Source organism: Drosophila pseudoobscura, chromosome 4 (assembly GCF_009870125.1).
Source record: "Drosophila pseudoobscura strain MV-25-SWS-2005 chromosome 4, UCI_Dpse_MV25, whole genome shotgun sequence".
In the NCBI taxonomy this organism is placed as follows: Eukaryota; Metazoa; Arthropoda; class Insecta; order Diptera; family Drosophilidae; genus Drosophila; species Drosophila pseudoobscura.
Window position 1 is genome coordinate 18,691,104 of NC_046681.1, and position 26,469 is coordinate 18,717,572.

General features: G+C 41.3%; 1 protein-coding gene across 18 annotated transcripts; it reads left to right on the plus strand.

Annotated features, from left to right (window-relative positions):
- Nucleotides 1–290: 290 nt before the first annotated feature.
- On the plus strand, nt 291–26,250 carry Ndae1 (Na[+]-driven anion exchanger 1). 18 transcript variants are annotated; one of them, XM_015180308.2, is made up of 13 exons: nt 5,203–5,297; nt 5,363–5,624; nt 14,722–14,825; nt 16,031–16,243; nt 17,187–17,660; nt 19,095–19,256; nt 19,955–20,192; nt 20,256–21,201; nt 21,277–21,779; nt 21,844–22,156; nt 22,227–22,469; nt 23,970–24,235; nt 25,926–26,250. In XM_015180308.2, exons 2-13 carry the CDS (start codon nt 5,548–5,550, stop codon nt 26,005–26,007), a joined length of 3,621 nt encoding a protein of 1,206 aa, XP_015035794.2. In that variant the 5' UTR covers nt 5,203–5,297; nt 5,363–5,547; the 3' UTR covers nt 26,008–26,250. The 18 variants fall into 18 exon arrangements, with proteins under 18 accessions (XP_015035784.2, XP_015035794.2, XP_015035795.2 ...); XM_015180309.2 differs by lacking the exons at nt 19,095–19,256; nt 25,926–26,250 and adding exons at nt 18,498–18,635; nt 24,450–25,386; XM_015180299.2 differs by lacking the exon at nt 25,926–26,250 and adding an exon at nt 24,450–25,386 and having other exon boundaries at nt 5,204–5,297.
- The last annotated feature ends 219 nt before the right edge of the window (nt 26,251–26,469 follow it).

Consider the following 26,469-nt stretch of genomic DNA (forward strand, 5'->3'; position numbering starts at 1 on the left):
CCGTCCGGTCCGTGCTGTATTTGTTCACGCGAGGGTGCGGGCAAGCCCATGGCAAAGAATCATTGAAGGTATGGGCATTTCACTCCTCAAGGGACCTAAGGTGGCCGGCTCTCTCTCTAACGGCAACAGTGAAAGCTCCTTCTCTAAGCGGCTCTAGCGAGTAATTTGTGGCTTCCTGCTTATCTCTAATGCGAAGGTATAATTAGGTCCCCGTCAAAAAGAGGCCGGTGGCCGAGATTCCCTTACCCTCTTAACTATAGCATGGCTAGGAACGTATTCGCCCCGCTGGTTGTCGCAGTACGACCGTGTACTGAATTGTAGGTTCTCCTTTCTCGTGTGCGGACGTGTTTTCCTATTCTTATCGTGCGCTGCGCGGTAGCGGAGAGGGAAAACTGCAAAAAGGGAAAATCTGCTTCCACGCGTAGAAAAGGGAAAACCTCGAGTACGGAACCCAAGCCAATTAACCGAATCAATTTTTAAGCAAACTCTAGGGAAAAATAAGTGAGAGTTAAGTTTGTGAGCAGCCCACAAGTGCATTTAACTAGCCCTACAGTAAACCCCTAAGTATCTGTAAAGCGAAAGAGTCCGCAAATCTCTGAGTTATATTTAGATAAAGTCACTGTTTATATAGCCCGTAGTTAATCAAAAATGTGCTTATCGGCCGATGCTAATAAGTCGGGGGTTCAGGTAAATGAAGCTAACTGATTGAGCAAAGAAAAAGGTGTGAAAGCAGCCCCAACAACAATCACAACAACAACAGCCCCTCAACCATACAAATCGATAAAGAATTTAAAAATAAATATCCCAACGACGCCCCACGACGCTCTATTGTTGCGGCGTAATCATAACGTGTAATCCATGCGATTCGGTAACAAAACACTGCCAAAGTAAACCCCAGAACCACCGACCAAAAAGCACCTATGGTCTAAGCAAGGACCAACCTCAAGATAACCGAAAGCGAAACGTTAACGAGCATTTAACAGGTCACTTAGAGGCAGTACCAGTAGAAGTACACCAGTAACCAGTAACCAGCCGCAGTAACTGGGTCAGTAGAGGCAGGACCCCGACTACACCGATTGCCTGCCAAGCCATTCTCCATCGAGGGCTTCATCCTTCTTTTGCATCCACCTTTTTTTCTCTTCAAAGAGGTAAGTAACTGAATCCTCATTAAAATTTGAGGGATAGAACTGCACTAGCTGTAGCTAATTTTAATCAAAACAAGCTGAGATATTGCCTGGTGGTTAGTATATGCTTGACTTAATCATCACTGGCTTGGGGCCAGGATACTTAAAGCAGGCCAGTTGGTTGCTAAAGTGGCCCAGAATCACAGTTGCCAATTTTTTGCTGGAATTTTTGGACAGCGTTGCCAAATTTCTTTGGCGTAGGAGAACGGATAACTATAATCAGTACGGCAAATTCTCTCGAATAAATACCAGCTTTCTTGATTTAAATCTATGAAACTATGAAACTATGAAACTATGAAACGCGAATGAAGACAGAAGCCGTGTTCCGGCAAACATGACTTCTTTGGAAAAGGGTGTAAGCTTCCTTAATAATTATTAAGTTGAATACATATATCTTCTTTAAAAGAGAAAAGGAAAACTGGCCTAAATTCGCGTAATTAGAAGAGATTTATCATGCTAAAAATATGAAAAATGCAAAAAGGTTCCATTAAATAAAGAGTTTGACTACTTTCTTGGTACTAGCGATTCAAGTAGAACAAATAGTAGACACTTTTCTTTAATAATTTATTGCCCTACATTGAGTCGCCTTGACTAAAAGAATCACCACCATATTTATTTCCCATTTAAAATTTATCGGGAATATCTGCCACCCCCTCTTATGAATAGCTCAATGTGTATTCAAAGCAATCGGCAGCCATTTGCTTAGCCCGCCAATCGACTCACCTCAGATTGGTAAAGCAAACACCCCTATATCATATAAGTTTTCGTTTAAGCACTTTTGGCTGGCCAACTAAACAAACAACTCGCTGGAAAAGTTTAATCGCTGCCATCGGGCAATGGCATAAGCTAATGACCAGCAGGCCTCTCCACTGGTATCCTCCTCCACTACGGGTATTGCTGACTATTCAAACAACTATTTTACATAATAGACATGTGTGGTGGACGAAAACAAAACTGCGAAAACAGCGCACCGCACATGTTCTAAGCGATTACAAACGAAATGAGTCGCCGAGGAGGTTCGGATTGGGAAAGGCACAAAACCGTAAAATAAAAGTCAGCACCACATGCTGTCACATAATCGATGGATATTTTCACAGCGGAACCTATGTCAAACGCCACCACCCCACTCCCAACGTAGGAATCAATCGATTGAATCGTGAGAGCCCAAAGAGGCTGCCATCTAATACCATTCATTCCAGATGTAAGCAACCTTAAGCCGACGGATCCGGCTCCCGACGGTGGATGGTGATCTAAGGAGGTCGGCGGTCGTCTTATAATTAGCTTGAATGGTAATGAATACTAAATACTGAAGCACGAGGCTGAGTGTAATTAAACTCGGGGCCCAGGTACCAGAGTATGTCAAGTGACAGCCAGCGTGTGTCCTTTTAAGCATATCCTGCTGATGGGTAATGGAATATGGTTAAAGGCTTTCCAGGCCGACGATTGTGAAATGCCTGCGAGGAAATTTGAGTATGATTGGGAACAGGGCCAAAGAAAACCGTTCACTGAAAAGAGCTACTGTACATTTCGTATGTATCCTAGATGGAAAAGTGTGTGTCAAAGGTCTTGGGGGGTATATTTTACGATTGTTTTACTAGCAAGCTTTAATGAAACTCACTGCAACAACACCTCGTTAGAAAACTTTTGCGGAAAACTGTGTGAAAAATCAAGACTTAACCCGGTTACAACTTTGGGCTTTTGATGTAGCACTAATTAGGACGCAGGAACATTTAGGGACAAGTTGGAAAATTAACTAAATGTAATTGAAAAAGTTTCACTTACTGGAAATTGAATATGATCCAAACTGACGGTAACCTGGCGTTCGGAAGGGTATATTTAATTAAAGTATTTTTTGGTAAATACGGAACAGCTGATTCTTTGAAAGTACAAACACATTCTTTAGAAGTTTTTTGTGATGTAATCGATATCAATGAAAATATGTCATTCACTTGTGACAGGTACAATATTTCACCTAAGAATGTTTTATTGCGCCTCCGTATCCATCCATCCATCCATCATTCGATTGCACATTTTATTCAGATATTCATATATGTACATATGTAGGTACATACATAGATACATATGCATGTATTATTTACCATTCTGATATGAATATGTAAATGAGCTTCAATTGACTTGCCGCATGTCGCTCAGACACACAGGTAATTCATCAGCCGGCGATTCAAATTCTATTTGCATTTCTTTTTGGGGCACTTGTTTTTCCCCAATTCGCTTTCATTCACTAGACATTTTGTAATGAAATTCCGTGATGAAATCTGCATATTTAGCGCTGGATGGAAGCATCCTTTGAAATCTGACTGGAGAGTCATGAGACATGATTGATTTTATTCCTACCTTTCCAAGAAAATAGATTCCTTGACTATATATAGACAGTGCTTAATTTATTGTCCTAGTGACGCCTGAGAGCTTCTCGAGAATTGCGTGACTGCATGCTCCCCATGTGTATCTACTCGTATATGATAGTCTCATCAAGGAACTAGATATGGCGCTCTGTTGTCATCCCATTTTGCGACACTTTTAACGCGACCTTAGCCACAAAATGCAAAACACACAACCAACCCGAGTCCCTCTCTAGACCATCTCAGGCCCTCTCATATGACACTATTTAACCACATCGGTGGCGGTGGCCGCGGGGGGAGATGTGCTGCCGTATGAGGGATGACAAGAAAAAATCAATATCAACAACAACATTTTGCTTTCCTTTGCAACAAAATTGGAAATTTCATTTACACTTGACAGAGGCACGAGTCCGGCCTCCGACACACATTTTCCCGTCTCTTTCATGTCGTTTTCCTCATATAAGCTGTATGCACGTGGTTAGTTAGTCAGTTAGAAAACTGTTACAGTTTTCCCCATATCCGTTGTGCACGAAATTCTACCGAATTGAGGCCCAATTTAAATTGAGAAAAGTTCAGCGGAATGAGAGGGAACATACAAAGTAGTATAGAATAGAAATGAAAGACTTTAATGGGTAAAGAAAAGGATTTAAGTCTGGCAGTATAAACTGAGAATTTAATGAGACTCGAATATAATTTCTTGACGGATAAATTCTTCGAAAACCCTTTTTCAATTCTTAAATATAACGAAAATCCGTGCAATATCATCAATGTAATGACGAACTATGCAAAAAGCAGACGAGTTTTAACAGTATGTACAATATTTCTTATAGTAGCGGTTTATTTTTACATTGGCACATGGCATATTTAAATACAGACAACAGAGAATTTGTTGGGGGACTAAGAGATGGATATCCAACATTTTAAGGTTTATTTTAGGCCAAATGAACTCCACAAAGCCGAAAATTAGGACCAACTGTAACCAACCAAACAACTGTATTCGGTGGTAAACAGTTTAGATTTCTCTGATATATTTACTTGAACCAATGTACCACATTAAACCATCTTCAACAGGAACTAAATCAAGGTTTTCGCATTAGAGTAATTGAATTCAATATCAAAACTGCCATTTGTGGAAGGACAAGCACCGTTCAAAATTAATTGAATTTGCACTCCAGCAAAAACTGAAATAAAATTTGCATTAAAAAGCTGCTGCTGCGCTTCCCTTCTTGCACCGGAAAATCCTGACATATTAAGTTTCGACGAAAGCGAATTTCCCCACAGAATTAAATTGACATGGCCAAGAGCCCCTCCTCCTTATATCTGTCTCTGAACCACAGTTTCAGCCTCTTCCGCCCTTGTCCCGCCCTCATCAAACATGCAACGTGCTCATAATAGAATGATAACATCAAATGCCGCAAATTCCAATCGTGTTGAGCGCCCGAGATTCCCAAAGAGAGGCAGCTCTCTAAGAGAATCTACTCTTCATTCGAATGAGTGCAGCAGCTAAGAGAGCCAAAGAGTGCACTCGAGATGCAGCTCCAACGAAAACCACAGACGAAATGGAGAGAGAGAGAGAGAGAGAAAGAGAAATAGAGCTCCAAACTTTTGTGGGGTCTGCCGGCCGGATTAGTCTGCCGCGCGACTCAACCCGTAGAGGATATCAAGTGCCGGCAAACGGTTCAGAGAAAATACGGATACGGAAAATATATATCCCTAAAAATACATATCTACAGAAATTTTGTGAAGCCAAAAGGTTAATTTTGATTAATTTCATGACAAATGATAGTCGCCGGCAACCCTGCTTCAAAACGCTTTCAGAAGGACCTCCTGCCTTGACTCTGGTGTCATTAACCCCCGGCCTGCCGTGGAAATTCGTCTTTGTTAGCCCACCCACACCCGAAACAAACACCCAACAGAAACAAAGAAATTAGATACTTTTTCGGCAACAAACACCATTTCCACTGCCATTTTTCTTTTGGTGGAGGAAACTCGGATTCCGCAGGATGCCGCAGCAGGCGTATCTGAAACACATCCACGGACATGGCCGATTGCCCAGAGTCATAGCCACAGATAGCAGCAGGTAAAATACACACAGCTTCCTGTTTCTAGATTATACTTTATATGAAGGAAATTGAACTTATATTCAAATACACGTACCAGGGGGCCAAAAAGTGCGAGGGTAGAGAAATAATAGGGTATGGGATTCAAGGAAAAGAAAGAAAAGCTCTTTGTTTGCTTGGGGATGATTGGTTTTTAATATCTATAAAATCTCACGAAGGATTTGAAGCAAAGAAGTGTATACTCAACTCTGTTTTGTATGGATTTTCAATGTGTCTAACTCTGTTATATACAATTTTCTATAGTAAATAGATGCGGATTTGATACTGTTATCTCGCAAAGTTCTCTGTATCCTTTTTTACTGGAAAAATCCTATCATCCTATCATTTATGTACCAAATATTTTCTATAGAAAAAGGATTGTTAGGAAGCACCCTGTGCAATCTATAAATCTTTCTTAGTTTCATAATATTTTGATATATCTCCCTTTCTCTCAACTCCTTATATAGCTTTATATCTAAAAATACTTCCTAGAACGACTCAAAAGACCTCGCACAATGCAATGGGAAGCCAAGCTAATGGAGATATCTAAATGAAATCACAATACAAACCATAATCAAGTTCTATAAAGATTGTAATCTCGTGGCGAGTCAAGTTAAAGGCAGTAGTATTACTACCCCCAATTAAATGACAATGGAGAACGGGAATCGTAGTAGTACATTTCCAACTTCAATTCAAATTTCAATTCAGTTCCACACGCACACGCGGCGAGATTCATACAATATCATAGAGAGAAGGGAGGTCTACTACTCGTGCGAGTATGCCTAAAATATATAGTCAACAAATTATGATTAGAACGTCTGGTCTGTAGCGGTGGTCTGTCTGGGATATTATCTATGATATGATACGATGACTAATTGAAAAGGCTGAAGAACCTCGGGTATTCTGTGAGATATGGGGTATCTATTCTCTGAGATGGGGTTGCTTACTTTCTATTTTGTTTGCCGAGGTTGTGGCTGGGAATTGTTCCTGTCTTGTCTGCCGTTTCGTCTGACTGGGTCAACAACATGTCAAGTGCATGTGGGAGATATATCGTAGAGAATGATGCCTCCCCGGGCCAGTCTTTGTGTTTATCTTTTTCTTTGTTTGTTCGGGTGTTTGTTGTGATAAGCGACGTTGGTGGATGGGGAACGGGGGAAACGTTCGATAAGCAAACATTATATGTACATACAACAAGCAACAGAAAGAGAGGAACATATAGAGGGTTACAAAAGGAGAGAAACAGATTCTGAGCAGGGAAAACCCAACTCTCTTAAGCTCAAAGTTCTGCTCTTTTAGCCTGGTTTCTCTGTTTTGCTTGCCTCATTCTCGCTTCATTGGGGGACATTGATCCCATTTCCCCACTAGCAACCCCCACTTTTTGTTATATTTATGTGTCACTTCCGCATGCAGCGGAAGTCTCGAGCGGCACGCGGCATATTGCGCCCGCGGTAGCACTTCACACCTGCACTCCCACGAACCTGCATCAACCCCAGTCTCAACCTACTCTAACCTCTTCTTGGACATAGTAGAGACAATTTTCTTTGTATATTTGCAAATTACTTTCACAAACATTCACACTCATTCATATTTGCCTGCTAAAAGTTGAAACTTTGCTGCTCCTACTCCTGCTTTTGCCACACAAAATGTCTGGCCTGGCCCTGAAAGACAATAAAAATGGAATCGGATGGCCAGAATGACATCAGCCCCAGCCAGCAGCAGCAAGCCGACATTTTCACACGACTGCCCCGCCAGGCTGTCTTGGAGCACAATTCGGATGGAACCTAGTGGGAATGACAGTGAAAGGACAGGAGTGACAGTGGGAGCAGTGATATGGTACCGAAGGGCGTCCAGTCCAGTCTGCCCTAAGGAATTCCATACACAACTCCCAGTGACCTTGATTTGTTGTAGAGGCATTTTTGTAAGGTCTAAGATGAGCTCATGGTAGGTCAGAGAAGTCATAAAGAAAGAGGGGGAACGTTGTGAGTTGTTGCGGCGACCGCAACTCTACATTTATACCCGATACTTAGTCAGTATGGCTCTCCTCCGGACAAAGACTGCGTGCGAGAGAGACAGAAAATCAGTATTAGCGTGTCGTACGCAGCAGCGACTGAAAATTGATTTCTTACTTTTGATTATAATAATAATCGGATCTGATCCAGTTTCGGCATTCTGATAGATATGGTAATTTTCTATGATTGTCCGTTTTTAATTTTGTCGTATCTTCAATATTGTTGCCACAGATTTTCGTCCTTTTCGGGGTGGGAAGAGGGGGTACGTGTAATAGTGACATATTACCGATGTTTGGATACAAAATATCGTTGCTCTAGCTCTTATAGTCTTTGAGCACTAGGCGCTAGGACGGACGGACGGATGGACAGACAGACATGGCTCAATCGACTCGGCTATTGATGCTGATCAAGAATATATATACTTTAGGGGTCGGAAACGATTCCTTCTGGACGTTTCACACATCCATTTTCACCGAAAATCTAATATACCCCTATACTCATTTTGAGTATCGGGTATAAAAAGGAAAGTAAGATGAAATGGCTTAAGGAATGATTAGGGGCTAAGTCGTGGCCTAAAATGAAAAGTTTAATGTGAACAGGCATTTATTATAGAATATTTAAGGATTATATAACATCAAGAAAATTTCTTTTCAAATTGAGGATTTAATTCAATTAAAATGAATTATCTCATCAGATGTCAGAAATAAATAGTCTTTTACAATTGATCCAGATCCTGAAATCCAAAAATAATTCAAGACCTATTTCTTCAATTTCCACAAAGCCCCACCCCACTTATCATAAACCATCATAAACCTAAACAACGAAAAGAACAAACAAACAAGCAATATACAAGCCAACTAGAGGCAATAGACCAACTATAACTATACAGAGCTATCATCATATCATGGTTAATACATATTTAAAATCGCATTAGAGTGGTCATAAAAATCTGGACGGAAAGGTGTCAGAGAAAATTCCCCCGACCATAAACCGATCAGGTAAATAATCTCCAACCATACGCCATGGGCCAGGCCAGATATATACCAGCAATATATTATATGTACGAGTATGGCAAAGAATCGAGACGGTAAACGTAAAGGTATGGCGATAAGGTTTGCCAATTATAAAGAGAACCGAGAGCTTATCGAGTGGCCACTCGAGTGGTTAAAGTGACGCGCTGACTGCCAGCGATCGTTGATAAGGATCGAGGTTTATCGACAAAAGTTACGTTTATTAAACAATTTAGTTGTCAGGGTGAGTCGAGTGGGCTCTAGATAAGGTCCAGACCCTGACAAAATAAGACCAAATCTTGTTTATGACACAATTTCCATGACGCGACTCCTGAGAATGATTAATTCGGCCATTCAAGTGCAACCAAAATCTAAAGATTAGTTAAGACATTTTGATTTTCTATAGACGTTGACGTTTGTGGGCAAGATCGCAGCTTGAAAGAATATCTTTATCGGGCTGATCTTTATGCTACCTGGCCTTGTCAATGGAGCTCGACCGACGTAAACTCCAGTAACCTCCATTCTGGATTCATTCAAATTTTGTCAATGCGCTAATTGTTGTTAATTATCTAGGGACCAAGAAAATATATTTATTAACAATGAAATATGATTCGACGCACCTCGTTTCCCCAGAATTCGCTACAAGATCATAACAGAGGGACAAACAAACAATATAATTAAAAATGAATAATCAATCGCTTCTGACGTATTTTGAGGACCCTGAATCAGTTACAAATCCATTTAAAAATCCCCTTTAGTTAGAGAGAAGTCTCTTTCTCGGCCAAGCTCTCTCTCTCCCTCTTAGCTCTCCGATCTTTGCTTAAAACTCGTACCGTTTGGCTCTTACCGGTTCTAACCGGTTGCGGTCGCCTTGCAGTCGCAGTTGTCGGTGTTACCACATCCACTACCAGATCCACTACCAAACGCAACAACAAAAGCATTAGCGTCCACAAATTGAATTAAAATAATTTCTAGTTTCCAAACACGCAAAACTTTGCGATACCCCTCCCCTGGGATATCATTATTATTGTTTTTTCTATAATGTTTTTCAGTTTTGTTTTGATTTCAGTAGCCGGAACAGCTGTTGAACAATGCAGAGCAACACTTTTTGGCCATTGTATAAATTTGAATAATTAATTACAGTGCTTAGAGAGGCGGGAGCGGGTCTTTCAAGCCAACATTTTGCGGCAAAAACGATTAAAAATGCGACCCAGTGCCCTGGGGAGGCAGGATAGGGCTTAATGGAAAAAGGTTGATTCGCCTTTTTAAGGAAATTTGTAGAAAAAATAAAAATTAAAATGAAAAAATTTTGTTAAAAAGCTCTTAAAAGAAATTATTATTAAATTAGAAAAATATATTTTGCTTTTACGGCATTTTAATTGAATTGAAACCATTAAAGAATATTTAAACTTTTTATTAATTGTAGAGCTGCAAACATACACACTCCATATTTGATTATAAATGAATTATACCATTTTTATTCATAAAAAAAAAACTATGAAAAAAGAATAAGTAAATAAATAGCCGGCCTTATTTTTATCGACAAACGAAATTTGTTAAGTTCGATTATAAATTATGAAGAACTATTCGTCTAAAATCAAAGATTGTGGGTAAAACTACAATAAATAAAAGCAAAGACCCAAGATCTACATTGAGCAGCAAAAATAATAAGCCATGAAGCCTATAATAGAAACTATAGTAAATCACTTAAAGTTGTTTGACTGGAAATATTACAAATAATCTTTTTATGTGTGGTTTTTATACGACACCCACTGCTCTGCATTTGATTTTCAATTCAAGGGCTCCAACATTTTTCGAGATTTGATTTGACTATTTTCGTCACCAAGAAAAGCACACAAAACAAAGCAGAAAATAAACAAGAAGAATTCCCCTTCATACATACATATATGCAAAATACATAGATATAGATATACACATTTGTGGATAATAAAAATGTTTTTGGTTTGTTCATTAGTCAACAAATCAAAAGGCTGGACAAAGCTCTCGAAATGAGACAGAATTTATCAGAGATCCGCCGAATTTCTGTTGACGTTGATTTGCCTTAATAATAGTTAAGTACATGCCGAAAACATGATGGTATAATTAATATACGACTGTGTATCTGTGTGGGGACCACTTGTCCCCAGTTTCGTCAATCGACTGGTGCTATCAGTGTGGCATAAAACAACAACTAATCTTTTAATATACCCCATTAATATGCACTTTTGGTTGGGTAAACCGTTTTTCAAAGCACAGTCCCTTGATTAAAACGCGATAGTGGTACGTGTATGAACAATAAATCCAATTTGAATCGAAAAAACTATTGATAAAGATGAGTGCAGATCGGAAAATTGGCGTTTAAAAACACATTTTGTAAGGAACTGTATTACGCATATCGCTCTTTCGATCGCACTTGTCCAGCAGGTCCGCACTTCGGCACCGGCTTACACTATCTCGCACCCGTTCGCACTCCCTACTGCTATCACTCGTGCTTGTGCTTGTTCCCGTGCTCGTGCTCCATCGGCCCCACTCTTCTGTCAACGTCGCTGTTGGCGTTCGTCAACGGCTGTTCAAGGTGTATTAAGATAAGGTGAGGCTTTTGAAAAGACCGCTCTCTCCATAGTCGTAGTCATAAAAGAGCCAACTCCATCTGTCACATTGGGAAATCGCCTTCATGTGAGTTATTTTGTAGATCTCAGGCACATAAAGATTTTCGGTTTCCAAAAAATACATATAATACTCAAATTAATCAGACTAATAAATTGTACTATTGTCTACCTAAATACCGAAAAGAATTCCTCAATATAGAATATGCAAAGGCCAGGAATGCCGCACCTTTCATATATAAACCTTGGCAGCAGATATCAGCAGCAGCGCGCAGCAGCGACTGCGATCGCAGCAGAGGGTTAAGCGGGCACAGTTGTTCAGTTTAAAGATCGGCAAAGTTAGTTAGTCTGCATTCGCCTGGACTCGTAGTCGGGTCGGGGGCTTCGCAACCGAAATATAATATACCTACAATAAATCCATAAAAACTTTATAAGATTAAAATCAACGGAATAACAAAACAAATTTCTTGCCGTTTATTGTGCTACACTACACGTTTATTGTTTCCCAATATTCCGGCTATCGCAGAATTTGCTTTGGCCCCCACGCTCTCTATTGATAATCGCGGCGTGTGTGGTGTGTGAAATAAAAGAGAAATTCAACAAATCGTAGAGCGCCCGTTGGTTCCGATCGTAGCAGTGTGTGCTCCAGAAGGCTTTCCGATAAGACCCCAACTGCCGCGACAAGTAATGGCCAAGAATAATGAATACATCGAATTGTAAGTAATCGCAGTAATCCCTTGGGGAGGGGAGAGTGTTTACTGTGAAGAGGTAGTGATTCATGGAAAAGTGTTCCCTGGAAGGTTGGTTCTGCAGAGAGACAAGAGTGTCGTGTCCAACAGAGATCTCCATCCCGGCTTATCGCATAAGCTGTAAGTCGGCTGTGAAACTGTTTTTCATTGTGCGTTTATCTTCACTTCCTTCATACAAGGGCAAGTGAATAAGACGAAGGAGGGGAGGCTTTTACGAAGCTTTGAGTACCCTACTCAACTCCAAAAAGATATTGTTTGCCATGACACATAAGAAATACATATTCTTTAAGGATATAATATTACTATATTATTCAAATTTCTCGATATTTCCTAAAGACGTTTAGGAGTGACATTTCCAAGTTTGGTTCAATTGTCCCAAAAAATACCCAAGTGTTCTTACGTCTATGTCTTCAGAGATATCTTTTAGTTCCAAGTAAATAATTTTCTAACAAATCGCTCATATTCAAACCTATGATATACATAAGTGGTCTTAGTGGTGCCAATTAATTTGCACTAATATAATATTCGTAAATTATACCCAGCCTCAGCGAAACTAGAAGACGTATGGCTTCTTCCGATCAAAAATAAACGTATGTAATCTATAGAGTCTATAGACACCTTCATACCTCTGATAAAGTAAAAAAAATAAAGATCACAAATATATTATAGGAAACACCAACTTTCCGAGGTACTTCTCCGATAGTATCAGACACCAGATAACCCGTATAATCTGTTAGTACCGCGTTTTCAGCCTTTCTTTGCTTTAACACCAACACCAACGACCGTTTAATTAAACAATGCCAAGTGCAAATTGTCTAGGAATTCGTTTTTGTGTTGACACAATGTATGCCAGCCATAAAGTTTATATTGGAACCCAAATTACGTTGCTTTTTCTGAGTCATTGCTGATAAAGATATCACATTCAATGCAGGGACAGGTGGCTTACCAAATGGTAAGCTCTGGATAGACCCAGTTTTTACCGGCAAATGGCAGACGGCTTGGAGTGTTGCACCGTCTGTCTGTGACTCCTCTCGGTTAATTCTATATAATATACAGATTAAAAAAGACTGGCTGATAAGACAAAACAAGATGATAGGCTATATAGAAATAAACCTTTTTGCAATGCAAATTTTTCCATCACTTGTTTCTAATCTTTAAAAAAAACCAAAATCAGCACAAATTAGACTTATTCACGACTGTGAAATGTGGTTTTTTGAGTGGTGCGTTAATAAAACGTGACCAATTCTATTTTTATCAGCCTCTGAACTCTTAAGCTCTCCAAAAGGCCTACTCGAAGCCCACAAAGCTTCTCCATCAGTGTAATATGTTTAGCTCTCAGATAAAATATTATTTTGGAGAAACTAAGACCCTAGATAAAGGGCCCAAAATTTACATGAATTCCGGTTGACCATCGACATTGAGATTAATTTTATATATTAATAAGAGAATCCCAAAAAAGAAGTATTATATTTATAGCAAATTTGCTGCTGCACATTAATGTGTCTACCCAAACCTGGCAACAATGTAATCGCTTCCTAAACGTCATTATAATGATCGTAAACACACCCACCATTAGATCATTTATAGAAGATGACACCTGGAACACGTCGCACAGATTAAATTGCAGTTCCATTACGAAAAGCAAAGACCAACAAAAATACGAGTACGTCCAAGTGCAAAGAGAGAACAACAACAACAATAAATGCTAATTAATTCATTTGTAAAATCTGCTGCTGGCGAAACACTCGTAAATATCCATATTCAAATGGCAATTAAAGAACTGAAGCACGTGTATTTATCAAAGTTATACAATGAAGCAGCAGACTCCCATTGCCACCCATTGAGCGGAATGCCGCCGCAAAAGTAAAAGAAAAATCCACTTGCAGTAAAAGCGAAATGTGCCAATGGCTCATAAAATATTATTCATCTGTGTAAATTGTGAAATGGATACGATACGAGAAATTGAAATGCAACGGCAGACCGACCAACCGTCAGGCAGAGTGATTCTAAAAAATTGTTTGCCCATCGAATCGGTAGGGGGTGGCACTCGCTGTGTCAAGTGATTCGGAAAAGTGCTGTGACAATGACTATGTGGCAATGACACCACACGATGTCACTTGTTTTGTTTTGCTTGTACTCTTCAATCGGGTATTACGAAAGTTCTTTTTAGTATCAGGAGAATGTTGAAAGTGCAGTGTAAAGGAATCGAAGAATTTTATTTAATGTTAGAGTTCTGTCTACATGGACATGCTCTGAAATTCTAACACAAATCAACAGCCAATCACCACCAAAAAAAAGACACCCCCACTTGAGTAGGGTATCCACTCATCACCCAAGCTAACCACCTTTAAGTACTCCTTAATGTATGTCGATTTTGTCAATGCCGATCAGTTCTCTGAACCACCACAATGTACATATGTACGTCCACTTGTCTCAGTCACGATTTATAAAACGCATTTCAATCAGGCGCTTGACAAGCAACTATTTGCCTATGCAACTCAGGATCGAGCTGTTATTTTCTAGGCCTGCTTTAGTGGCTTTAGAGGCGGTAACAGGGCCACTAATTAACAGACACTTTTCCCTGATAAGAGACTCGTGCCATAATTAAGAATTACTTGCATTTTCTTTTATGACATTCAGACACTTTTGCTCACCCTTTTCAATCCAGAATAAAATATATATTTTTTGCCTTTTCTCTTTGCAGACCCTGGACCATGAACTCCTCGAGTGGTGACGATGAGGCGCCCAAGGACCCGCGTACTGGAGGCGAGGACTTTACGCAACAATTTACAGAGAACGATTTCGAGGGTAAGTTTTTTACATACGTATATTTTGTAATTGACAAAAACCTGACTCTCCGACACGGCCCATGGCAACGTTTTGGTATAAACCCATACCAAAAACCAATGGCTGACTAGTAAAACCAGCCACAAGTCACACTATTGACGTAAATCAAGATATTTTGGAACAAGAAATTTGCGTCGTGTTAATTGCAAGTTGACATTTTCGAGCACCAAGCCTAGAGTAAAGTGGATATGGGCTACAAGATCAGATCTCTAGTCTGAGAAGTCTGAAATATGGTGGATAGAACCGGAACGGGAGCTTGGATTCTAATAGACCACGGAGGTTATTTAAATAGGAAGTTTTATTCCGTTAATGTACTAATTATGGACGATAGATAGATAATACTGATTATAAATGTAAAGATGGATATGTCATAAGTCAATCTTTCTTTTTTTTAATCAATATAAATAAATAACAGGATTTTCATTTTTTCTTTTTTTCTTTGGAGTATATAAAGATATTCAAACTAGTTATGGCAATCACCACTGTAGTCTGTCTCAAATTGCATTGAAAAAAACTGCATTAAACAAGAAAAATGTTCAGTGTCTCTCTATAAAACGCCCACAAGTATACGTGTACGAGTATGCCATATATGTAGGACCGAAACTGGGGGGTAGCGTGACTCGAAGATAACTGGAAAAGAATTAAGCTACTCGTATGCGATGTGCTTTGTATAATTAATTTAAATTTATGAAAACTACAAAGGCAAGTACCAGAGATGATATCACAATTAGTAAACTGAGCAATGACTATGGGCTAAGCTAATAAATTGCTTTAAAAGCCGAGGACAAAAATCAAGGGAAATAGGTAATAAACATAAATTTATTTGTCGTCTTTCTTGGGTTTTGGGTTCTGTCGATGAATCAACGACTCGTATGCGCAATTCTCATTGAAAAACACATGCCAGACATGCCAGATATTTATGTATAGTGAAACTCTGTTCTTATCAGTAGATTAAACCCAAACGTGAACTTTAAGCTTTGATTCTAATTGAAAGCGATGCGAGTGTAAAAATACGTTTCACAAAAATGGAAACAAACGAAAAAGGAAAATCGAAAATCGACAAAAAAAAGGCACTTTAAGCTAACAGAATTACGAAATTCAATTGTAATTAATAATAACAATTTGGAAAACTCACCTTTCTGCTCTCTGCTCCCTCTCTACCGCAGGACATCGCGCACACACCGTCTATGTGGGTGTTCATGTGCCAGGAGGCAGACGCCATTCCCAGCGCCGACGCAAGCACCATCACAGCGGTCCTGGAGGGGCAGGTGGAGCTGGAGGCGGCGGTTCCGTCGGTGGCTCCGGCAGCATTGGAGGTGCTGGTGGCCTCTCCAGCAAGGACAGCAGCAGTGAAAAGCAACAGGAAGTGGAGCGTCCAGGTAGTGTTCCAGAATTTGCTTCATTACAGCCTCGGGTGTATCCTGTGGCCATGTGGCGGGGTGGGGGGTATTGTGTCCATGAACGTGCCCGTATCCATGTGTGTGCATTGTGTGAATGGCAAATATAATTACGAAATGGAAGCTGAAGAATGATGGAGAGGAATGAAATGGAATGACAACAAATGCGGCCAATCAGCTTGCAAGCTCCGAGAATTGTTGGAAATTACAGGAAACCCTAGCGAAGGGCGGAGGTTGGCACAAATTATAGCCCTTCGCTGGGACATCTCATCACCGGGATAATGGAAATGACAGATGATTGGCTTAGGGATTGGGAGCGAGTGGCGAGCAGCAGGGGAGTTGTCAGCGCAACTGTTTGAACCGAATAGAGAAAAAATGTTGGAGATGGAAACAATTTAAGAGTTGCAACATGCCATGACACTCAATTTAGAATTGGTAAGGCTCTTCTAGGATAAATAAACTAAACAGAACTGGGCGAAGCTTTCTCTCAAAGTTTCACAAATTTCAAAACGGTTTGACCTTATTCATATTCACACAAACTTTTCCTAAGTAAACCCCCACGTGTGCATTTCTGTTGCCAAAAACCTCACGCAATTCGAACATGCATGGCATGAAGGACATGAACCACTTACCACAGCCGGAGACGGCACACACTAAACAGGACATATGGACATTGGTCAGTGGGGCAATGGCAATTCCCTTTACGGATCAGGGCAAAATTATTACGCCAATTAGTTGCTGCTTCTGTACACGCAGGCGGCAGACTTAAGTCAAGGATGATGTGGGCAGAAGCAGGGGGCAGGGGGGCGGGACGAGTCCCATAAATGTTTATTGCGGTAATAAAGGTCCTCGCTAATCTTGTACTCTCTTTTTTCTCTCTGTGTGTGATGTCTCGTTGCTTGGCTACAAACAAAAACCGTAACAGTAACACCGCCCGCACAACGTGTACAATTCATACTCGGCGAGGATGTTGATGTCGATGGGACACATGTATCGCATCCTTTGTTCTCGGAAATGGGAATGCTGGTAAAGGAGGGCGACGAGATCGAGTGGAAGGAGACGGCGCGCTGGATCAAGTTCGAGGAGGATGTGGAGGAGGGCGGCAATCGGTGGTCCAAGCCCCACGTGGCCACGCTCTCCCTGCACTCGCTGTTCGAGCTGCGGCGCCTGCTGGTCAACGGCACCGTCATGCTAGACATGGAGGCACCCAATCTGGAGGTGATGGCCGACCTGGTCTGCGACCAGATGGTCAGTGCCGGCACCCTTCCCCCCGGCGTCAAGGACAAGGTCAAGGATGCCCTGCTGCGTCGACACCGGCATCAGCACGAGTATGCCAAGAAGACACGGCTACCCATCATTCGGTCCCTGGCCGATATGCGCAACCATTCGTCATCGAAAAGTGAGTATATAGGGGATAGGGAATAGGATTCCCATCCATTCACAGGAATGGAATCATTAGGTTACTCTAAGCTCATCTCGTTCGTTTGGTGTTACACTGTGAATCATCATTCAATCAATCATCACCACAGTCACAAATCAACTCAGAAATCATCATGAGTCAGGTCCATGTCCATTCTACTCGTATTAAGTGTGTTCTAGAGCGCTACTAAAAGTTTGCCATTCATCCGAACTAATACTAAAACAAATAAAAACCATTAACTCGTATCGAACCACACACCGGGTTGAAAGCAGACCTGGGCAAGAGCAATCCTCTGCACTCACTGCATGGCTCATCAGCAACTGGTCTGGATGGATGCCATACGCCCCTCATGACGACAGCCGTCTGTGTGTCGAGTAAGGATCAGCGTGGTTGTTATCTCGCTGTTCCCACAGGTATAGCCTTATAACTAGAACTAGCAAAACTCCCCCACCATCCACCACCACCCCACTCAATCACTCTCTCTCTCTCTCTTTGTCGATCTCAATCTCTGTCTCTCTGTATAGCTGAAAGCCAATAATATTTTTCAGTTGCCTTGCACTAAACTAAACAATCGAAATAAAAAACCCAGAACCAAGCTAAACTTAGGATGCAGTTACGAATCTCTCTTCTCAAGAACATCTTACCTTTAGAGAGCCAGTCACCTTAGAATTCATTTCAAGCATCATTCCATCAGTAAATCATTCATTTAGTTAAGTGGGGCACTAGGAGAACCAGTGTTGTCCAACGTTAACCAAAAACACGCTCTTGCTACTTCGTTCGTCTCCTGTCCAAAATTTCAACCAATCCAATGAAAAGCTGAAGCCACAACGCATCTGGGTGCCATTGGTGTCACCACCTGGTTCCATGCTGGGGCATCGCCTCAGCATCACCCGGGGCCATCCAGGGGCCAGGGACAGGGCCAAGGCCAGCAAGGACAATCACAATCAATACCAAGTAATAGCCGATTCTATAGCCTATAAAAGGTTTTTACTGTACTCGTACCTACTACTCGTATCTCAAAAGCACGCCGTGTTTATCGATCATAATGTCTTGTCTCTGAAACTTTACTACTATTTTACTATTCCACTCCTTCTACTCCTTCAATCTTCAAACTTTGATCTTCACTTTACTTCCACTAGCAATCTGATACCCTACCAATTTTAAAGCTCTTTAAGCCCTTATTCTACTATGATGATTACTACCCAGTTTTGTGCTGTCTATCTACACAATTTATTAAAATAAAAACCACACCATAACCGATTGGATCCTAAGATTCAAATCGATTCAGATTATATTTAATGATGATCCAAAGGCTCATTCGAGATACTTAGATATCCTAGAGATTCTTCTACTTGTAATACTCCTGTAAAACCAAAACACAACCAAAACAAAACCAAACCAAACATTTTCCAGTGGATGAACAGTCGGGCAACGCTTTAGGGGCCACCACGCCTATATCTCTAACGGCAAGTGAACCGGGACCGCCTGGCAGCAATGGCAATACGAGCTTAACCCCTGGCGGCGGCATGGGGCGTTTTCTGACAGTGCCCGGAAAGCCCAGCAACAGAACGCTCGGTAAAAAACTCAGAAGAAATTTAAAAAAAACCAACTCCAGAACTGAACTGTTTATTGTTCCTGTTTGATTTTACGTGTCTGTTAACTGTCTTAAATGGTTTTGAAAATGGTTCTATAACAATTACTATATACTCCTCTATATCTAATATTCGTTTGGTAGTAAAAACGTTTCTATAAATCTAAAATCCTCCCCCTCAGCAGTCCCTAATTTGACAAAATTTGCATGAAGGTTTACTAGAAGAAGGAAATGGTTCTGTAGAAGATATACGTAATACTCGTACAACCCGATTATACATATTTACACCTGCACGCTTATCACCTAACTAATATCTAATATATTTTTAATATGCATGCTATTAGCACCTACTTGTATCATTCTTTGAACTCAACTTGAATTGAACTTTCTTCCAGCACCTTTTATGCGAAAATATCTTCTGATCTTTAATCCAAAATATATCTTTTGCACTTCTTTTTTCGTATGTTTTATTTGTTGTGCCCGTTTTTTAACGTGTTGTTGTTATTATTGTTGTAATACCTATCAACGCACGTACCCCCAACGAACACCCTGCACCAAAAACCAAAACCGATTCTTGCACCCGTGTGAACCGTGTAAACCGTGTAAAACCCCCCGACTAATGCAGAGAAAAAATCTAATTCTAAAAACTTGCGACCCACACAAAATCTTCCGGTGATCACAGAGGACATGGTAAAGAGTCCCAGCAGCCAGTCGATGGCACGTCCCAGCAGCGGAACGGAGCTCAACGAGCAGCAGCACAAGGGAAACACACACTTTATGAGGAAGATCCCTCCCGGTGCAGAGGCCAGTAATATTTTGGTTGGCGAAGTGGACTTTCTGGAGCGGACACTCTCCTGCTTCATCCGCTTAAGCCAGGCAGCGCTAATGGGCGATCTGACAGAGGTGCCAGTGCCCACAAGGTATGGGGTATGGGCTAAGATCTTTTTAAACAGATTCTAAAAGTACACAATCCTCCACTGCAGATTCATCTTTATTTTGCTTGGACCACCTGGTAGCCAGAGCAATTTCCATGAGATTGGACGTGCCATGGCCACCCTGATGTCGGATGAGATCTTCCACGAGGTGGCCTATCGGGCACGAAAGCGAGAGCATCTGCTGGCCGGCGTTGACGAGTTCCTCGATGCGGTCACCGTTTTACCTCCTGGGGAATGGGATCCCACCATTCGCATTGAGCCGCCGGCGGCTATACCCTCCCAGGATGTCCGCAAGCGACCACCAGAGCTGCCAAAGGAGGAGATCGACGAGGAGGAGGAAGAGGCGCGACTCAGGGAGGAGAATGGTCTCTCACGAACAGGTCGCATCTTTGGCGGTCTGATAAACGATGTGAAGCGAAAGATCCCCTGGTACTGGAGCGACTATCGCGATGCGTTTTCCATGCAATGCGTGGCATCGTGGATCTTCCTGTACTTCGCCTGCCTCTCGCCAATCATCACGTTCGGAGGCCTCTTGGCGGAGGCCACCGGCAAGAATATGGCAGCGATGGAGAGTCTGGTGTCAGGGTTCGTCTGTGGCATGGGCTATGGCTTCTTTTCGGGTCAGCCGTTGACAATATTGGGTTCCACCGGTCCAGTACTGGTCTTTGAGTCAATCATCTATGAGTTCTGCATGAAAATGGACTGGGACTATATGACATTCCGGTTCTGGATCGGCATGTGGGTCGCCGGCATTTGTATCGTCCTGACCGCGATAGATGCCAGTGCTCTCGTCTGCTACATAACCCGCTTCACCGAGGAGAACTTTGCCACCCTGATTGCTTTCATTTTCATCTACAAGGCCATCGAGAACGTGGTTGTAATCGGGAAGAATTTCCCTGTGAATCAGGGCATATACGATTGTGTCTGCATACCGCCGCCAGGCAGCAATGCCAGTGTTGTGGAGTATGCCAAATACAACTGGGATTATTGTGAGGTAAGGAAAAGAAAGCAACCTCACCTGAATCTCCGGAAATTTCCCGATCTATAACTTCTATCGCTTTTTCATTAGCCGAACAATGGAACTCTTGTTGGCGGCGACTGTGGTACTCCACCCACTGAGAATGTCTTCCTCATGTCGGTGGTTCTGTGCACCGGTACCTTCATCATCTCCACCATTCTGAAGGACTTTAAGAACGCCCTGTTCTTCCCCTCGGCTGTGCGCCAGTACATCAGTGACTTTTCCGTGCTGATTGCCATTTTTGCCATGACATTCTTCGACTACTCGTTGGGCGTGCCCACACAGAAGTTGGAGGTTCCTGCAGAACTGAAGCCCACGCTGGATTCGAGGGGTTGGCTCATTCCACCTTTCAGCGAACGGAATCCCTGGTGGTCGCCGATCATTGCCGTGTTCCCCGCTCTACTGGGAACCATTCTGATCTTCATGGATCAGCAGATTACAGCTGTGATCGTCAATCGCAAGGAGAACAAATTGAAGAAGGGCTGTGGCTACCATTTGGATCTGTTTGTTCTCTCAATTCTTATTGCCATTTGCAGTGTGATGGGTCTGCCATGGTGAGCCATTCTCCCTAAGAATGATGTTCTTTCAATGATATTAATGATCCATTTTTATTGCCAGGTTTGTGGCTGCCACTGTTCTGAGCATCAATCATGTAAATTCCTTGAAACTTGAATCGGAGTGCTCGGCCCCTGGCGAGAAGCCACAGTTCCTGGGTGTTCGCGAGCAGCGTGTGACACACATCATGATCTTCCTAACGATCGGTGTTTCGGTGCTGCTGACACCGCTGCTCGGTCACATTCCCATGCCGGTTCTGTTCGGTGTGTTCCTTTATATGGGCGTGGCCTCGCTCAAGGGTCTGCAGTTCTTTGATCGCATACTGATCATGTTCATGCCAGCCAAATACCAGCCAGATTACATGTTCCTGCGACAGGTAAACTATCGGAAAGATCTTCTATGCTTTAAACTTTACTAAATGACTGATTTACAATTTCCTCGAACAGGTTCCCATCAAGCGAGTTCATTTGTTCACCGTCATACAGCTGGCCTGTCTGATCATACTCTGGCTAATCAAATCCTTCTCGCAGACGTCAATTCTCTTCCCTCTCATGCTGGTGGTGATGATCGGCATACGCAAGGCCCTCGATCTGGTCTTTACGCGTCGAGAGCTTAAAATCCTCGACGATATTATGCCGGAGATGACGAAGCGAGCCGCCGCCGATGATCTGCATCAATTGGACGCTGAGGTGGGCTTTGTTCAGAAATTTTTACCCTGTTTCTTCGGTGGTCGCGGCCAGCCCGACACCAAGGCTGGTCTTGAAGGTGGCGCTGGTAATGGCGTCGGCCTCGGCCTGATCACGTGCAACAGCTCAAATGCAAATGAAAAGGAGTTCGAGGCACAGAGTAGTCTGCTCAAAAAGTAAACACCCGCACTCTGGCACTGTCACTGGAACTTGCACAGTCCACAGTCACATCTAGAAACTAGAAACAAGTGCACCACGCTATCAGATCAGCCCCATTTCATTTGCGTTTGCGTTTGCAGACCAGGCCAGTCCACAGTCCACCCGCACAAATCATCGATCATTGATGGCCGTTGGCCGATGACCGATGAACGATAACCGTTTCGATGGTGCCGATTCTATAAACTAAATTATTCTTAGATATCATTCTTTTAAATTGCATTTTGTCGGTACGACTCTATCTACTTGTATATGCATAATACTCGTACTCTGTTCTATACGTTTTGTTTTTCTTTTATCCTGTCTTTAACAGTATTTTGTAAATGTTTATCCCCTGTTTAGCCCTATCAATTTTAATTTAATTTTAAATCTTGGCATGCAGCTATTTTTGCATTTTGTTTTTTTATATACTTGTACGATATTTTTTTGCCAATCGGAAATCGAGCGCAACTGTACCTACTGTAAATGCTAATCCCAAACAAACAAACAAAAAATCAAAAAAGATTAATTATTTATGTTGTCGCTTTTCGTAATGCAAAACAAAAATTTGTTATCTATCCGAAACCTACTCTAAATACTACTCCTACTCTATATATATATATAATCATAAAGAATATTTATAAATGTAAATGAAATTCTAGCCATAAGCCATTGTTAGTCATGCTGTGCGCAAACGTTTACACTGTACAACAAGTACCTAAATGTATTAAATGGAACCTGTTATGTTATTTTATAGTCTTCATCGGATCAAAAGTTCCCAGTAACTAACCGAAAACCCCCACAAAAACTAGCCGGAGATAAAAAAAAAACAAAACAAAACCACCCCACCACAAATATTTGTAGCGAAATTTATGTAAATTTTAAAAGTCAAAAAAACACAAAAAAATAAACTGAAAATTTGGCATAAAAGAAAATTTTACACACCCATTGGCTCGTAGATCAAACACGGATACACCTCACCTGTACAACATTCACCAGCAGAATATTAGCCACAGAATATAGTACCGTACCACAGTTCCATTAGCAGAACATTCGCATTCTTCCAATGGAATGGTTCCGAAGGAATCCGTTCGCTTATGGGAAATTTCTGAAGCACCCGAATGTGTTCTAGTGGAACCGTGGTAAAAGTTGGGACACAGACACACAATACACCTATCACCCTTTTTTCACTCTTTCTCTCCTACACTATGCTATACTCGTTACTCTCTACCTATCCGTATCTCCTACTCTTCTGTGAGTTCGCTTTTGGACCCAAAACTATGGAAATATGCTAATTTTATATTAAAGGATAATCATCATCAGCATCAGCAACCGCCTGGGGCGGGTACTGGCACAGGACCCAACTATAATCCGAATAATGCGGGTCCCACCACCATACACATTCCTCTCTCTGGCAGCAAGCCGGCCAGTGGCAATGGATCGGGCATAAATATACCCCAAGAGGCGGTGAATCGCACCACAGTCTGGCAGCAGATCAACAAGGATGGGAATGGCATATCCGAGCAGCTCATCATACCAGTGACCGTCAAAGTTCGACAGATCAATGGAAATCAGTAAGTGTTCCAGTAGAGAGTCCTGTTCCTGGTGCCGCGCAAATCAGACACTCAGACACATACTCGTACAATCATGAGCTGCTAAAACTCCTAAGCTTGATTTTTTGTATATATGAATCTATCTTTCTGCTTCCCAATCTCCCATCTATCGACTATAATACTCGTATCATTCATGCTCGTCTATGCATTCCCCCACATGCCACCCTCTCTTCAGTGCCTCAACAAATGCCGCCCTCTCGCCGCGCCTATCGCCCATGCACGAGGCGGATGAGACCGAAGTCACCATCAATACGTCGAATTCAAGTCCACAGCAGCAGATCATCAACTGTAAGGAGGCGGCAGCCAAGCTTGAAGGATCCACGGTCACCAGCCAGAATCCGGCCAACATAACACCCGTCTAAGGTCTACCTACCGATCAGGATCAGATTTATACCGAACAAATGCACAAAACATACACTCAAACACACATCTACTCGTATTGTAGTACATACTTCTCATAGAAATACCAGTATCATAATCTCTAAAAAGAGTGGAAAGTCTTTCTCTGTACTTTCTATTCAATATATAGTAGTAGTTTTTTCACCACAAACATTTTGGTAACGATTTTTAGCTGTGCCAGGGGCAAAGAAAATCATTGGATTTTTGTGCTCAGGTACAAGCTATAGAAGTATTATTTATAAATATGATAAATATAGTAACCCAAACCATTCCAAGTATACACATTTTTGAGGCGATTTTTTATAGAGACTATGGTCAATTCCAACAAAAACTGATCGAGAAGATCCCCGAGACTTCGGTTCCACCGAAGCACAACCATTTTCCTATATTTACTCTTCTTTTGGCTGGATTCATTCTGTGTTATGGGGGGTTGGGGTAGAGTTTGATATGCTGTGATCTGATGTGAATTTTAGGGGGGGAATTTTAGAAGAAAGCCACTCATTTAGCCTAGCCAAGACGGAGAAAACATTGTATTATTATTTATGCCTTAACCTAAGTTACAAAAAATCAGTACACATCCCACACACATCCATGACTATACCTATATAAAATATAACTATAAATATTGAATAAAAATTAATGTGGAAAATACACCAATTACCACAAGAAGCGAAAACAGCGAAACCGAAACCGAAATAAAATCCGAAACCCAATTTTGTATCTTTCATTTGATTACTTTACTTGGTATGCATCGTTCGTTTTTCTTTCAGTGTAGTTGTGAGTGTTGCGTGTGGCACATAGTGTTCTATACTCTATCTCTGTATACATCCCATCTAGCACCAGATTCGAGCTCTGCCTGTCTTCCATTAAACCAAAACGAATCAAGCATCAATCAGCCATCAGCCATTTGTCAAGAATTATGTATGAAAAGGGAAACAGAGTTTGCGCAAATATACGTATCATTCATTGTAAATTATTCAAATAATTTCTTTTTAAAGAAATCCCTCAATACGAGCTTTCTATATTCATTGATAAATACCTCAGCATGATACATACTTTTTATATCTTCACAAGCTCTGTTGAAAACAAAACAAACTCATGGCCTCATATGCATTATGATTGATGTCTGTATATGTATTATTTATAATTTCCCTTAAATCGTATGTATGTATATATAAAGATACGCCAGTCTAGGTATCCTTTGTACGATTACCAACAAGATCCTATTAACAATTGCATTTCATTCTTGCAGAACAGAAAATTTGATACGTCGAAGCAATTGTGGCGTGGATATCTTACACCAACAGAAACATCCGTTTGAGTCAATGATTTAATATGATTTTGATTAGTGTCTCATTGTGTATAAGTACAACAATTATTTGTGTGTCTAACTATAATCTGTCTGTCTATATCTTATGTGTATGTTCTACCAACCGTCCCGTGATGTGAATCTCTCAAGTGCGTTGGTTATTATTCTCAAAATTGCAACATATCAAGAGGCAAAACAGAAACAATTTAAACTGCATCTGATAAATCTCTTTAAATCTATGCAATTGAAATAAATGTGTAAAAATGAACTCTAGATAATATTCAATGGGAACAGAAATCTAATCGGCACTTACACTTGGCTTGGCTTCAACTCCAGGAAATGCTGTGATGGCATTGTATTACCACAGAGAAACAAATACAGTGGCTCTGGCCATCTAGCGATTAGGATTGAATATTCTAAACTAGGAAACAAGGAAGCCCCTTCAGGAGGTCCCGATTTTGTTGCTCCGTAATAATTAGCTTCAGTA

Bases quoted from the DNA above. Each gene is read 5' to 3' on its own strand.
- Ndae1 (XM_015180299.2), top strand. From the start codon at position 5,548: ATGCCGCAGCAGGCGTATCTGAAACACATCCACGGACATGGCCGATTG. The intron at 14,826-16,030 runs GTAAGTTTTTTA...TCTCTACCGCAG, and splicing joins TACAGAGAACGATTTCGAGG to GACATCGCGCACACACCGTC. The intron at 22,470-23,969 runs GTGGGCTTTGTT...TTTATATTAAAG, and splicing joins TGCATCAATTGGACGCTGAG to GATAATCATCATCAGCATCA.